Raw genomic sequence first — 15,315 nt, forward strand, 5'->3', positions numbered from 1 at the left:
CCCCTGATTGTGTGCACTGCTTCATGTGAATGTGTAATTCACTGATGTGTGGATAATGTGTTAATACATTCTTTTTATGAATCACAAATGCATTAAATAGCAATATCAGCTGACGAAAAACTTAACTGGGAGAATAAATTATTCTCAAGGAAATTGAAAGCTGTGAACATCATTTCATGATGAATGTGGAAGGAAATGGTTTGAAGGTGTGAGAGAGTGAGAGTGCTGTGCAGTGACTTCGGTGCATCACCAACTGCTGTCAAGGTGTTTACCTATCTTGATTCAAAAGATTATATCGTCATGTTATCTCGCGTATAATGCAGTGATTTTCACGTTCCCCACAAACACTGACAGTGTTCAGTACAGGACTCCAGTAAAGCAATGGCCACCATTACATAGATCAACTGCTCCCAAATTGTCAAGTTTGTGTATTTTACACTCACAAGCAACATGTGATTTTAAGACCAGCACACATCATTTTTCTGAACCATAAATAACACCAGTGAAAATAATGAAAATGCTACAATGCATCTACTTGCTGTCTCTCTCTCTCTGACAGTGATACACACACACTCACCCCTACTCTTAATATCAAAGTGAAAAAGGTAATCAAGAACTCATTTAAACGTAATATACATTCACTCTTCCATAAACACAGTTTGTGACAACCATACAGAAATAATGCATTTTCCAGAGTAAGGAATGCTTTAATAACTGTGATTGCAACTAAACAATAAATGTCAATATACATAAAAATCAAATATTTTCAATATTTGCTAAAATGTTTCCATATCCTCATACATGCTTGACAAAACATCTTTTTTTCAAATGAAAACAATCACAAGATCAGGTAAAGCAACTGAAATATGAAACAACAGGAATATAAAGTAATAAACTCTGATAGCACTTACAATATTGACAACAATAACATCAACTTAGGAAGGTTTGGAGGGTGAAAACCGCCCTCACTGATAAATTGTTTGTACAATTCTTTGTTTACTGGGCATCTTATCTGAAACTGGTTTCAGTATTATACTGAAAGTTCCTTCTATTTACATTTCGATTCTGCTTTTTTTCTCTCTCTCTTTTTAATATATTCACACCATATGACAGTATATACCCCGTACTGTTTGCACTAAACACACAATCGTAGTCACAAGCCAAACCAGTAGAAGAAATTACATTTGTGACTTTTTTTCAAAATGCAATGTCACTGTTGACCAACAATAAATCAGATCTTCATGATAGTTTTTGTAAGCATTTTCCTCCTCATACACTGTGAATTTTCCCCTTCCAGTAAGTATGGTAGTGATAGTAGATACCAGTCTATAATATTGTGTGTATACATATGTAAATAATTTGAGATCAGCGTGTTGCCTTTAATAATCCCTGTACTAAAGAGTTGAAAACTTAAGTAAAATAAAATAAAAAATATGTATGTGGTAGGTCTCAACTGTTTATTTTGCAGTGTGAAGGTGCCATTGATTGTGCCTGTATGCAGACATGTATCACAAGATGGCAAAGCAAATCTCGCAAACCACTCCACAGGTGAAGTGAGACTTCAACTCAGCAGGGGTAACTGAAGGGATTTTCATGCATACAAACAGTCTGGAATTCAAACAAAAATTACGTGGTGATTTCTTTACACAGTCTTACATGAGAACGGTGCATGAACAGCTGTACCATTCAATCTAAAACCTTTTTTTTTGGTCTTTAATATAAAAACAACAAAAGAAACAAAGGGGGTAATAATGTCTTTTTTTCTTCAGTTTTTCATTTTTGTCTAATAAAATACAGGAAACAAAAATGTATACTCCTCCATGGTCTTATCTTGTTATAAAACTAGCTATGTGTGACAATGTACAGGATGTGGTCTGAATAATAAGCGAGGAAAATGATGAAAGCATTGACAGGCATAGCAGCATGTAGAAGCTGTAACAGTAATTGGTTTAGAGGTGGGCATCACTTCACAATCTTTATAAATTATCAAAGTAGCGCTTCTTACAAATAATTAAGCTTCTTACACAACACAATTTGTGCAATTGTAATTCTCCAAGAACTAAAAAACAGATCATCTCTCTCACGCTTTCTCTCTCTCTCTCACTTTCTATTGAACACATATGTTCTTGAATGTTCATGTTGTGCACAGTTGTACCAACAAGAAGCTGACACATAAAATAACAAGCTGAAGAGGACAGAAGGTGACTAGTTCTAACCCTCGCAAAGCACTGTAAAACATCATCACTGTGATAAATTTGGAGAAATGCATTCTCAATCAGATCGCAGTTTTCATTCCGTGCTTACAAAACTTACTAGTACTTACTACAATAATTTGCAAAATTTTCTTATACCAAGCTTGGAACAAAAATCAATAACTTCCGATCAATTTCTAAGAAAGAAAAAAATAATGTAACATAAATAAACACTCTTCATTCAAAAGTGTTTCAACCATTTTTCATGTATAAAAAAATATTTAAAAAAATTAAAAAAAACCAAAGAAACAAAAGAAGGTTAAATATCAATCACCCATGACCCAATGATTTATTCATACCATTTTCTTCTTCTTTTCTGAAAAAAGGATACTAAGATACTTGTGCATTTCATATGCTACCTCCTTGAAGTAAAACTGCATGCACAACCATGTCCCCCATATTGCACAGCCAAGTGGAGCCACTCTGTTCCCTTGATGCTGGGTGCATGAATTCCCTCCCTTCCCCTCCCCCCCCCCATATCTCTCTCTCCAATCTGACACAGGAACACCTCTCTTGGTTCAGTTTGTTCTCAGCTGGTAGTCTCCATTCTGGGTGATGTAACGTACCCAGGGAAGAGCCTGGTAACCGCTCTTCTCGATGATCTTCAGGTAACGCACCTGCACCGAATAAATTACAAGTTGTTGGGGTTTTTTTTCATATAACTACCACAGAACCAAGCCTCCCAGACATAGATCAACACCGGCTGTAATCCTTCCAGTGTTGAAAAAATAAAAAGCACAAAAAACATGTCAGCAGAAAAAAAAACAAAAAGTGCAAACAGTTCATCTGGCACCATCTGACCCCTTTGGCTGTCATTTAACAACAAACACCAACAAATCAAACAATAAATCATGGACATAATTGAAAGGAGCTACTTTTTTCTTAAAATTACACATAATCTAACAAACTTACCTTGACCTAGGTTAATTCAGCACCATAGGGTCACAGTATAATATGTTAAGTAAAACTCACGATTCAAACAAACAATTGTTTTATAGTAACAGTCAATGTTGTTTACCTGAATAAATGATTATTTCACAGTATCAGCCAATGTTTTACAGTAACAGCCAATGTTGTTTACCTGAATAAATGATTAATTTACAGTACCAGCCAATGTTTTACAGAAACAGCCAATGCTGTTTACCTGAATAAATGATTATTTTACAGTATCAGCTAATATTTTACAGTAACAGCCAATGTTGTTTACCTGAATAAATGATTATTTTACAGTACCAGCCAATGTTTTACAGAAACAGCCAATGCTGTTTACCTGAATAAATGATTATTTTACAGTATCAGCTAATATTTTACAGTAACAGCCAATGTTGTTTACCTGAATAAATGATTATTTTACAGTACCAGCCAATGTTTTACAGAAACAGCCAATGCTGTTTACCTGAATAAATGATTATTTTACAGTATCAGCTAATATTTTACAGTAACAGCCAATGTTGTTTACCTGAATAAATGATTATTTTACAGTACCAGCCAATGTTTTACAGAAACAGCCAATGCTGTTTACCTGAATAAATGATTATTTCACTATACCAGCCAATGTTGTTTACCTGAATAAATGATTATTTTACAGTACCAGCCAATGCAGTTTAACTGAATAAATGATTATTTTACAGTAACAGACAATACTGTTTACCTGAATGCCAGACACTGTGAAGTAAGGAATCTCAAACTTGATGCTGATGGGTGGTCGGCCTTCAGCGTCCTCATTCTCCACACTGGGCAGGCCAAAGTGAGCACGCATCAGGAATTCCTTGCCTCCCTGTAGCATCAGGCAAGCACACAGTTCAACAAACCCCTTCCTGTGGCTGTGTATAACAATAAAATATCGTGGCACACTTAATGTTCTCCCATGAATGCTTTTTCAAACTCAAACTCAGTATGAAAAAACTAAATATTCTCAACTGTTTGCTTTTTTGAAATTCACAATGAGTATCAATAATGAAATACCTTTCCACAGCAATACATATTCCAAAGTTTTGATAACATACCAACCATTCAGTACTGCTGTTTTTTGTGGGTTTTTTGTTTGTTTGTTTTGTTGTTGTTGTTGTTGGGGAGGGGGGGGGGTTGGGTTTGTTTTTTTTCTAAATAAAAAACTGCTGTACAAGGAGGCACCATAGCAGAATTGGTCAGAGAGATCCAGTGATCACCAGTGACCAGGGTTCAAGGCCCCGTTTCAGCATGATGCTGTGTTCTTGGGAAACATCTTCCTCCTTCCACACAGATGTGAATGAGTAGCTGTGTTCTTGGGAAACATCTTCCTCCTTCCACACAGATGTGAATGAGTAGCTGTGTTCTTGGGAAACATCTTCCTCCTTCCACACAGATGTGAATGAGTAGCTGTGTTCTTGGGAAACATCTTCCTCCTTCCACGCAGATGTGAATGAGTAGCTGTGTTCTTGGGAAACATCTTCCTCATTCCACACAGATGTGAATGAGTAGCTGTGTTCTTGGGAAACATCTTCCTCCTTCCACACAGATGTGAATGAGTAGCTGTGTTCTTGGGAAACATCTTCCTCCTTCCACACAGATGTGAATGAGTAGCTGTGTTCTTGGGAAACATCTTCCTCATTCCACACAGATGTGAATGAGTAGCTGTGTTCTTGGGAAACATCTTCCTCCTTCCACACAGATGTGAATGAGTAGCTGTGTTCTTGGGAAACATCTTCCTCATTCCACACAGACGTGAATGAGTACCTGACTTTGCTAGGGGAATGTTAAAAAAAGCAGAAGGGGAGAACTGGGCCCTGTCTTTCCTATGTCGAGCCCCACTCACAGTGAATATGAATTCACTGCCTCAATGATCGTATGAGGATTAACCAACAATAAAGGCTGGTAATTCTCCATTCAAAAGGTACACTACTTCAAGTCAATGCTACCAATTCAGATAGCACACAGGTAAATAAAAAGTACTTCGGAACAAACCCAGTCACTTCCTCAAGAAAGGAAACACCAGGCTTGTCCTTATACCAATCACCTGACATGCGCGCACAGCAGGAGAGACAGAAGAAATGTGCAAACACAAATTAACTTTTATTCAAGACTGGCACAGCCTTTTAATACTGAGTATGCTACACAGAAAACACAGACAATACAGAACAAATACGTGGTTGCCTCAATGGATTTTTGACTCAAAACAAAAGAACAATGAGGCCAGGAAAGTAATGAATTAAACAGCAATAAAGAGTGGCAACTCTCTCCATTTACAAGGTACACAACTTCAAGTCGATGCTGCTCATGCTACCAATTCATAAAAATCTCCTGTCTGACACAGCCACACTCACACATCTCCCTGTACTAACTCACAGGGAAGGATTTGATGCTCCAGATGATGCTGTTGATTTCCGGCACGTATTTACAGCTGCCAACCGTCGTCTTGAACTTGGGGGTGTCTGCATCAGTAGGCACCGGGATGATGAGCTCCACGTTATTGGCCGTTGACCGCCGCTTGAACTGGCTTTTGGCCTGCACAGTTTGACAGCTTAATATATGACATGATTCATGAAGAAGCAGACTGTGTTCCTTTTGTTTTTGATACATCCCCTGATCAGTCTGATAGATTATGACAAGAATGCAGTAAAGATAAGGGTTTTTTTTTCTTTATTTCAATTGCTAATACTCTTTGCTGGCAAATTCTCTACAAAAATTTTTTCAAGGGACAGCCCTCTTTGCAATGATTTTTTTTTTTTTACATGCACTTTTATGTTCCATACTGAACAGGTGTTTATTTATCAACCAGGTTATTAACACATTCACCAACTTATTAATGTAGGTATATCTTACTCTGCATAGCCCCAAAGTACATCATTAGTATATACAGATATATATCTCCCTTTCCATCACCCTAAACGAACATGTACCTCAAACTTTATTGATGTTTCAGAGGAGCAGCTCTAGCCATATGGTTATCTATACTCAGATCTACCTGTGTGACCATAAGCTTACACTGATTCCTATTACTTCACTGAACTGCATTTCACTGATACATCATCTTTAGTAATCTAACTGAAAGTATTATCAAGGACTGATTCTGATCAAAAAGCTTGTTCCATCCCCTTCAAAACTAATTCAGCTTATTAAAAATGATGAACATAAAAATGGCAACCAAATCAAAAGCAAATTCAGTACTTTTTTTTTTTTCTTTTTTTTTTAAGCAATAAGTATCCGGCTAGACAAAATAATCACAACAGAAAAACAAAAAAAAGTCAAACAGAACAAGGTTAACACCATTAACAAATTCAAAAAAAAAATTTTTTTTAAATCAACACCATGAAAAACAAAACAAAACAAATTTCTAAAAAACATCAACACCATGAAAAAAAAAATTTTTTTTTAATTTAAAAAAACAACCCCCCCCCCCCCCCCCCCCCAAACCTCCCACATCTTCCCATCTCAAATCACACACATACAACAACTACAACAATAAGGACAATGACAACCACAATGAACATAAGTGGACACAGTGGGGGGCACAGACAGGGGACCCCTACCTTGATCATGTATTCCACACGGCTGTGAGCGTGACGTTCTATCACCGACTCCACCCAGATGAGGGGCTTCACCTGCCACCACACAGTTCAGTCAGTGTTTCGTTGAAACCGTGACCCATTTGAAAATGTTATAATGTATCAAATTCAACAGAGCAACAAGAAAGTCTATATTAAGTTCTGTTCTGATGTACACTGTGTGTGTCTATATATATATAGAGAGAGAGAAGCAAACAACAAATACAAGTTAGATGTCTCTGTAGATATTATTTCATACATTGTAGCATGAATCATATTCAACATCAAAAAGTAAGAGAAAACTGACAAACACTGAACAGAAAATGAAAAAGGATGCACATGGTGAAGACGAGAAAATGCATCATCAGTGCGAAGAGAAACTGGGCTTCATGTGCACACAGGTGATTGTGGGACAGTATTTGTCAAACCAACCAACCTGGATCAAATAAATATACAGGGAAGCTGAAGTAGTTGAATTCATTTCTGGATCAAAGCCTGTGGAAAATAGTATGAAAAAAATATATACTTTTTTTATTTTTTTTAAAGTCTCCCAGAGAAGCATAGACTGACTTGCTATTTCGCAGAACTTTTATACATCCTCTGATTTCCCCTTTCAATTTAAAAAAAAAAAAAAAAAAAAAGACTGAAACACTGTCAACACCTGACAGTAACTGCACTCACATGGGTGTTGAGGCGGTAGGACATGAGTTCAAACTCTCCATCTGGTGGGATGAAAGAGATGGTGCGGTCATTCTCAAAGCGAGAGAGGCGCACGCACTGGTGAAACTTGACATCCTCGAGCTCCACAGACTTGCTTTTGCCACCTGTATGTCAGTATCACAGTAAGCACTTGTCATATCAACTGTGCTAGCATCCTATGTTCTGAAGGTTTGCTTTCCCAACAATTCTGTGGGTTCTGAAACGCTGCCACAAAATGAATGACACTGACAAAAACATGAAATATGTTGCTTCTTAAAAAAAAAAGACAAAAACAAATGCAATTTATATGATTGTTGTAATTCGCAATATGGATGTTTTAAGTTGTTTTCACATGCTAGGGTTTAGGAGTAGTCTTGTGCTGCCTGCCGCATTGGCCAAAAGCAATCAAATCTCTTTTGTAAGGAGAGTCCACATCAGGTTACTTCACCAGTCATACGGCATGCTGTGTTCAAAGTATTTCTATACACTTTGAAAAGAAAATACATATGGATTGCATCATAGACAATGACTGTCTCCTGAACCTTCAATTCACACGCACAGAAGAAAGAAAATACATTATGGAATATGTCGAAGTCACTGATTGTCTCCTGAATCTTCTACTCACTTGTACATGAGAAAAATCTTTTACATTTAACACTACTAAACATCAACATCCACATTCAGAACAAAGAGAAACTGTTCAACATCAACAGTCACAACGGACAGAAACTGTACTATAATGAACACCGTTTATATCTTCTACTTCTACACTCTTGGTTAACAATGCAACTTATGTCCACTTATACAATTATGAAGATGGTTTATATCCACTACTTCTACAGTCTTGGCAAACACATCCAATTGTACAATCATAAAGACTGTTTATATCATCTACTTCTACAGTCTAGGTTAACACCAAACTTAGTCCACTTGTCCAATTAGAAAAACTGTTTATATCCTCTATTTCTACACTCTTGGTTCACACCACAACTTACGTCCAGTGCTCTCAAAGAGAACTTTGTCGTTGAGGCCCAGCCGAAGTTCTGGCATTCCGGACAGGAAAACACGCATTTTGACACAGCCAACTATCTCACTTCGGAGAACATTTCCATTAGCACTGACCTGAAAAACGGATTTAGGTCAACCTCATCACACAGGTTTATGTTTCTGAACCATGCAAAAAAAAAAAAAAACAACTAGAAATTAACAAATAATAAGACCAGGAGATGAAATGATTAACAAATAGTAAAGAGTGGTAACTCTCTCCATTCAAGGTACACAACTTCAAGTCAGTGCTGCTTCACTACCGATTCAGCTTGCACACAGGTAAATAAATGGTACATTGGAACAAATCCAGACACTTCCTTGTTAATCATTTCATCTCCTGTCCTAATTATTTGCTAATTTCCAGTTGAAAAGCCACCGAGGCAACCATGTGTTTGTTCTGTATTGTCCATGTGTTCTGTGTGGCTTGTTCAGGATTAAAGAGGCTATGCCAGTCTTGAATGAAAGCTAATTTGTGTTTGCACATTTCTTCTGTCTTTGCTGCTGTGTGCACATGGCAAATGATCGATATAAGGACAGGTCCGGTGCTTCCTTTTTTGAGGAAGTGTCTGGATTTGTTCCAATGTACCTTTTATTTACCTGTGTGCTAGCTGAATCGGTAGCGTAAGCAGCACTGACTTGAAGTTGTGTACCTTGTGAATGGAGAGAGTTACCACTCTTTACTATTTGTTAGTCAAAAAAACAATTCTTAGTTACTGGTGTCACCTTCTGTTGAAAATCTAGCAGTGATTCTAAAAAATCATTTCAATCATTACTTGAGCACCACAGGCATTATTTGATTACCACAAATACAACATTCCAGTGGTTAGAATTAGACCTGAAGAGCCAAAAGGTCCATTGTTCAAACCCCAGCAGCTCCTGGTGGGTATAACGTAGAGACTGTTGCAGTCTCCCAGGTGCAGATCTGCTAGTCCTTAAACCTCCATTGTGTGTATTCACCCACAGATTATAATTATGCACATTAAAGATCCAGTAACCCAGGTCAGCACCCAGCAGGTTACAGACACACAAACCTAGCATGCACTTTCCCCCAAAAAAACAGAGCATGGTTGTCTAAACAGTTGGAAATGGTCATACATGTCATGCAAACTCCTAGAAAACAAAGTTGACAAGAGAGAAAGAGATTAACGGACTTAGCTCAGATGGGAGACTGTAGTAACGAGTGTGTACCAGCAGGTTCACAGATTCATTGACATCTAAATGCAAATGGCTCAATAAAGAAATGGTCATACATGTCATGCACACTCCTAGAAAACAAAGTTGACAAGAGAGAAAGAGATTAACGGACTTAGCTCAGATGGGTGACTGTAGTAATGAGTGTGTACCAGCAGGTTCACAGATTCGATGACATCTAAATGTAAATGGCTGAATAAAGAAATGGTCATACATGTCATGCAAACTCCTCGAAAACAAAGTTGACATGAGAGAAAGAGATCAACGGACTTAGCTCAGATGGGAGACTGTAGTAATGAGTGTGTACCAGCAGGTTCACAGATTCGATGACATCTAAATGTAAATGGCTGAATAAAGAAATTGTCATACACGTCCTGCACACTCCTAGAAAACAAGTCCACAAGACAGAAAGAGATTAACGGAGTTAGCTCAGATGGGAGACCTGGGTAATGATTGCATACCAGCAGGTTCACAGACTCGATGACGTCAAGGAACACTTCGTTCTTGCGGTACTTGACCCCCTCTGATCTCCACGACACAGCATTGGTCACGGCCATGGGGGGTCTGGGGGCCACCTCCAGCTTCTGCCCCTCCTGGGTGATATACCTGCACACACACAGAGTGCAGTGTTGGCCAAGTGGTGACACATCCGCCTAGGACAGTCGTCAGTGTTTTCTCCCCCTCCACCAGACCAAGAGTGGAGGTCTGGACGCTAGTCATTCACATAAAAAGATAAACCAAGGTCCCGTGTGCAGCATGCACTCAACGTACGTAAAATAACCCAAGGCAACAAAAGGTTGTCCCTGGCTAAATTCTGTAGAAAAATCCACTTTGATAGGAAAACACATAAAATTGCAGGTAGGAAAAAATATGCACAAAAAGAAGAAAAAGTGGGACTCTCAGTGTAGCAACACACTCTCCCTGGGGGAAAGCAGCCTGAATTTCACACAGAGAAATCTGTTGTAACAAAAAAAGAGTAATACAATAAAATACATACCACTAACAAAAAAAGATTAATACAATACATACCACAGGATTATAACAATAATGATAATTAATAACAATAATAATAATAATAATGTATATTTGTTAGCGCCTTTTCTCTCTAAGAACTCTTGACGCTTCATAATCATGCAAGAAAAAGTTACAAATTACATGAACCATTCATGACCACTCTTTCTCCCACCCCCTCCCCTCCACCCTACTCTCCCTCACTCATTCATCATACATACAAAGTGAGCTGACAGGCATGGGGTGGTGTTGGAGAGGAAGGAAAACGGAGAGTGCTTACAGGTAGGTTTAAAAAAGATGCGGTTTTTTAGTAAAGAGCAAAAGGCAGAGACGGAATCAGATGAACGCATACATGGAAGGTTGTTCCAGGTATGAGGAGCAGCAAAAAGGAAAAAATGTTCACCATGGCTCTTGTACTGATGTTCAGGCGGTAACAGTCAGAGGAAGACAGGAGAGTTCTTGTGGGAGTGTAAGCACTGATGTGGTCAGAAAGATACAGATTATTGTCACACACAAGGGATAGCATGGCTTCACTGTAACAAACGACCTGAAAAGCGCATGTTCAAGAAATGTATATATGTGTGTGTGCATGTGTATTTGCATGCAAGTGTTCCACAGAAATATGCCTACAATCTTCTCAAAAACTATTGAACATAGATGTCAGACAGTTCCTCTGAAACTGCAACACATACTTGAACATTGTGCACTGTTTGTGTGGCATACACCACACATGAATTTCTCTTGCTCAAGACTGTAGTAAATTTCTTTTGTATTGTGTGTGTGGTGTGCAGCCTTGTTGACTCACTCCTGTAGAATCTTGCTGTCAGTGGTCTGGGGGTAGCCAAAGTCCATCACTTCATCCAGCAGCTCATAGATGATGACAAAGTTGTCGCGGATACTCTCCTCCTCCAGTTCTTTGAAGTACTCTACAAAAATCTGCCAGAACAAAGCACAAAGAACAGACACAATAGAACAGAATTCATGTTTTCATTACCAAATGTACCAGGGTCATAAGGAATATTCAGGGGGATAGTACATCAAAGGTACAAAACTGAACCCAAAATCATATGCAGATACAGTTGGATTTTAGACACATGTATGCAAAAAATAGTCATGCTTGTGCATGTGCTTGCTCACTCACACGCTTGCTCACCCTCACACACAAAAACTCGGAGCATACTGACGCATGTGCTCATTTGAATGTGTGTGTATGTTTCAGTAAACTGCATTGTGGATGCAATTTTGATGTACTATGTCTGTATGAACTCCTGACAATAAGAAGAACTCATCAATTCCTGGCTGTTAGGTTGAGAGGGATGGTACAGGTGGGTGTGAATTGGGGTCCTATGTTTGGTTTGGATGACAAGCTGGTGCTATCATTAAGGTGTGTATGTGCATGTGTGTGTGTGCGTGCATGTGTGCGTGCGTGCGTGCGTGTGTGCGTGCATGCGTGTGTGTATGTTTATGTGTGAGTGTCTGTGTGTGTGTTGTGTTCAACCATTTTCCAACAAGCTCTACAATTAGTACAAACCTGTACAAGCTTGTGAAGGAATGAGAAGATCAGAGCAACGTTAGCGTTCTTCTTAGATGTGGCAACCAGGTACAGGTTGTTGTATTTGATGTACATGAAGGTGATGCTGCCATGGGCGATGATGGGGGTTACGTTGCTGTCATCCTCCCCTTCCATCACCAGTGGCATGAACTTGTCAATCACCGACATGTCAATGTCACCTCGGTAATTCCGACTGATCAGCACCTGAAAGTGGATCATAGAAAATGAAAATGTGAATGAAGGAGTATTAATCACAATTCAATGGTTACACACACTGACAAAAAACATCAGGCCATATAATTAGAACATCAACATAATATGTATATGTACAGCAGTGATATTCTAAATACACTGATGCATTATATCAGTCACATTGAGTGACTGACCTTCATGCAAGGTTGAACTTAATTTTGAGATTTATATCTGCTGATGCAGGAATACACAATATAAAAATTGTGCAATTAGAAATATATCAGAATCACTGTTATTTATTAAAAACAAATAGAATCTCTATCATATTGCAATACAAAAACAATGAAAAAGTCAATGGTTTCTCTATTTCTCCTTCCCCCAATTCACATGCACAACTTAATACACTTTGTAACACGAATGAATTTACATAATAATAAAGCTAAAATGCACTACATGATACTGATAACCAGCTATCAAAGTCATTATTGTATTCTTATTTGATATTCTTCACAAAATTTATGCATGTTTACAGGGTTCGTCACTAACGGGAGCGCTGAGCGGAACACTCTGAAAAAACAAATTGCGCTCTGGAAAATTCCTTGACTCGAGCGCTTGCGCTCTTGATTTTGAAAAGACATAAGCATACACTACTGTATCTAAATTGTTATTCCATTGTCCATCACAAACAAGAGTCAAAAGCGCGATCGTTTTGCATTTACCGAAGTTTGAAAGCCGTCTGTTTACGTTTTGTTAGTTCAACCGGAAGTAGGCCTAGTGAATCAGGGGAGGCTATGCAAAAGAGCGCTCTTCAGACTTGAAGAGTAGAAAAGTGGAGCACACGATCGATTTCGCGGCCGTGCAAAATCAAAATACTGAAATATTTGATCCCAAAAAGGAAGGCTGACGGTGAAGGGGATGGCGAAAAGAAGAAGAAGTTTTTAGTGTGCGCTCTTAGTTTTCAGTTTGCGCTCATCAAAATTCTGAAACTAGAGCGCAGGCGCTCATGTGAAAAAATGTTAATGACGAACCCTGTGTTTATCTTTTGAATCAGATGTCGGATGCTTTACTTTTTAACCCTTTCAGCCCTTTAAGGTTTTCTGCCTGTGCAGCCTTCCCAGTCTGGCATGTTTTGGCCCGGCTGCATCAATGGGGAGGGTTGTTTCACTTCAGGCACAAATTTATCACAGCCGCTCAACCAATAGCTACCGAACTTCACATCATGACTGAAATGTTATTTTGAAACGAATTGCTAAGTCTCAAGACAAAGGATGTAATAGTATACTTGTAACTTTAAATCACAAACAGAAATTGTAAAATGTCAGCTTCTGTCAATGTTGAAGGTATGGGCTATCTTACTGATTGAAATGTCTGCCACTTTCTCAACAGTAGTGGATAATTTCATCTCCTTCACTTTCCCATGAACTATCGAAAGAATTATAAGACAAATCGTCATTATGTGGGTTGAATTTGCTGCAAGAGTCCATCATAATTTCATTGAGCTCTAAACTGCGTAGTATTAGTAGTAAGCCTTTGATGTTTTACCATATCGATGTATAAAACCGGATAAAAAAACACACTCATTGTTTGATTTTTGGAGCGAAACTTCACATGGCTAGAGTTACTTCCCTTATCCAGCAGTATTATACATGATAATGAGCTGATGAACCGGTTTAAATAAACGGGTTTTTTTCACACGCCTGTCAGGCAGGAGCAGGGTTCAATGAGTTAAATTTTGATTGGTGAGCCCGAAAATGCAGAACATTAATCAAGCAACTAAATACTAATCAATATGCATAAACACTGTATGATAAACATACCTTTCCCTTGACATCAAGGATGTAGATTGCAGAGGCTGACATTGTGCTGTTTTATAGTTCACACCTGTAACAGACCTAGATTACTTTTGAAGTAGGTCATGATTCACAGTGTCATGATTACTTATACTTTCAGTAAACTCAGTGTCAACTGAAAATGTATAATATCATCATCCACTTGATTGTATTGCACTGCAGTATTGCCTGATCACTAAATCTGATACAAAATAATGAAGACTGCACTATCTATTATTACAAATATAAAGAAGAAAAAGCCAAAAATAAAAGTTTCCTTATAAAATATATTGAATCTTGTTATAAACACACCTTCTATAAGTATTACATAACATAATGCATGCTATTCTGAATGTGCGAGTATATATGTTCATAGTTGCACATAGTATGTGTATGACTGACACGTGCATTTGTGCATGTGTGTATGTCAGTTGTCACCTTGTGTGTGTGTGTGTGTGTGTGTGTGTGTGTGTCCGGGGAGGTTGGGGTGGGGGGTACGGGGGTTGTGTTGATGTGTGTGTGTGTGCGTGTGTGTGTGTGTGTGTGTGTGTGTGTGTGTGTGTGTAAAATGGGTGGGTGTGACCGAGACTCGCGAGATCTTTATCAGTAAATGTTGAACATACACAGTAAGTTCTTAAGAAAAAACGAATAAACATTACATAAATCGACAGAAAGGCAGATTAAAGGATATTCAAAATATCAAAATTTCCGTATGGTTATGGTGACAGCTATCCTGCAATGCAACATGTATCAGTTCATGCGACAGTCACTGGATCGCTCGCTCAACCAGTGACACATCACAAATAAGCGAACAAAGCATTATTACCTTTGATATTTGTGTCTCACACTATATTTGTTATTCCCACATGTTAAATACCTTGAATATTGTGACAATTTTACAAACAGGCGTATTACGCCCTCAAACTGGATCCTTTTATCCTGTCTATCGTCGTCGACAGACACAGTCCGGTCTCAACCGGAAATCATATTGCGTGTAAATATCCATGCATGCGCATCAC

The 15,315-nt window shown here is 38.3% G+C and overlaps 1 protein-coding gene across 1 annotated transcript; it reads right to left on the reverse strand.

The window, feature by feature from the left end:
• Window positions 1-684: 684 nt before the first annotated feature.
• On the reverse strand, window positions 685-15,288 carry LOC143294541 (AP-1 complex subunit mu-1). Its single transcript, XM_076605916.1, has 11 exons — window positions 15,174-15,288; window positions 14,285-14,348; window positions 12,255-12,479; window positions 11,529-11,659; window positions 10,174-10,318; window positions 8,470-8,596; window positions 7,457-7,599; window positions 6,761-6,832; window positions 5,577-5,735; window positions 3,904-4,029; window positions 685-2,869 (listed from the first exon to the last, which is right to left on the reverse strand). The coding sequence occupies exons 2-11, from the start codon at window positions 14,324-14,326 to the stop codon at window positions 2,771-2,773; spliced, it is 1,269 nt and encodes a 422-aa protein (XP_076462031.1). The 5' UTR covers window positions 14,327-14,348; window positions 15,174-15,288; the 3' UTR covers window positions 685-2,770.
• Window positions 15,289-15,315: the final 27 nt, after the last annotated feature.

This window comes from Babylonia areolata, chromosome 20 (genome assembly GCF_041734735.1).
Source record: "Babylonia areolata isolate BAREFJ2019XMU chromosome 20, ASM4173473v1, whole genome shotgun sequence".
Lineage (NCBI taxonomy): Eukaryota > Metazoa > Mollusca > Gastropoda > Neogastropoda > Buccinidae > Babylonia > Babylonia areolata.

Excerpts from the sequence above, each read along its gene's own strand:
- LOC143294541 (XM_076605916.1), bottom strand. The coding sequence starts at position 14,326 with ATGTCAGCCTCTGCAATCTACATCCTTGATGTCAAGGGAAAG. Across the intron at positions 11,660-12,254 it reads TCCTTCACAAGCTTGTACAG|ATTTTTGTAGAGTACTTCAA; the intron begins GTTTGTACTAAT and ends TTGTTCTGGCAG. Across the intron at positions 8,597-10,173 it reads TCGAGTCTGTGAACCTGCTG|GTCAGTGCTAATGGAAATGT; the intron begins GTATGCAATCAT and ends TCCGTTTTTCAG.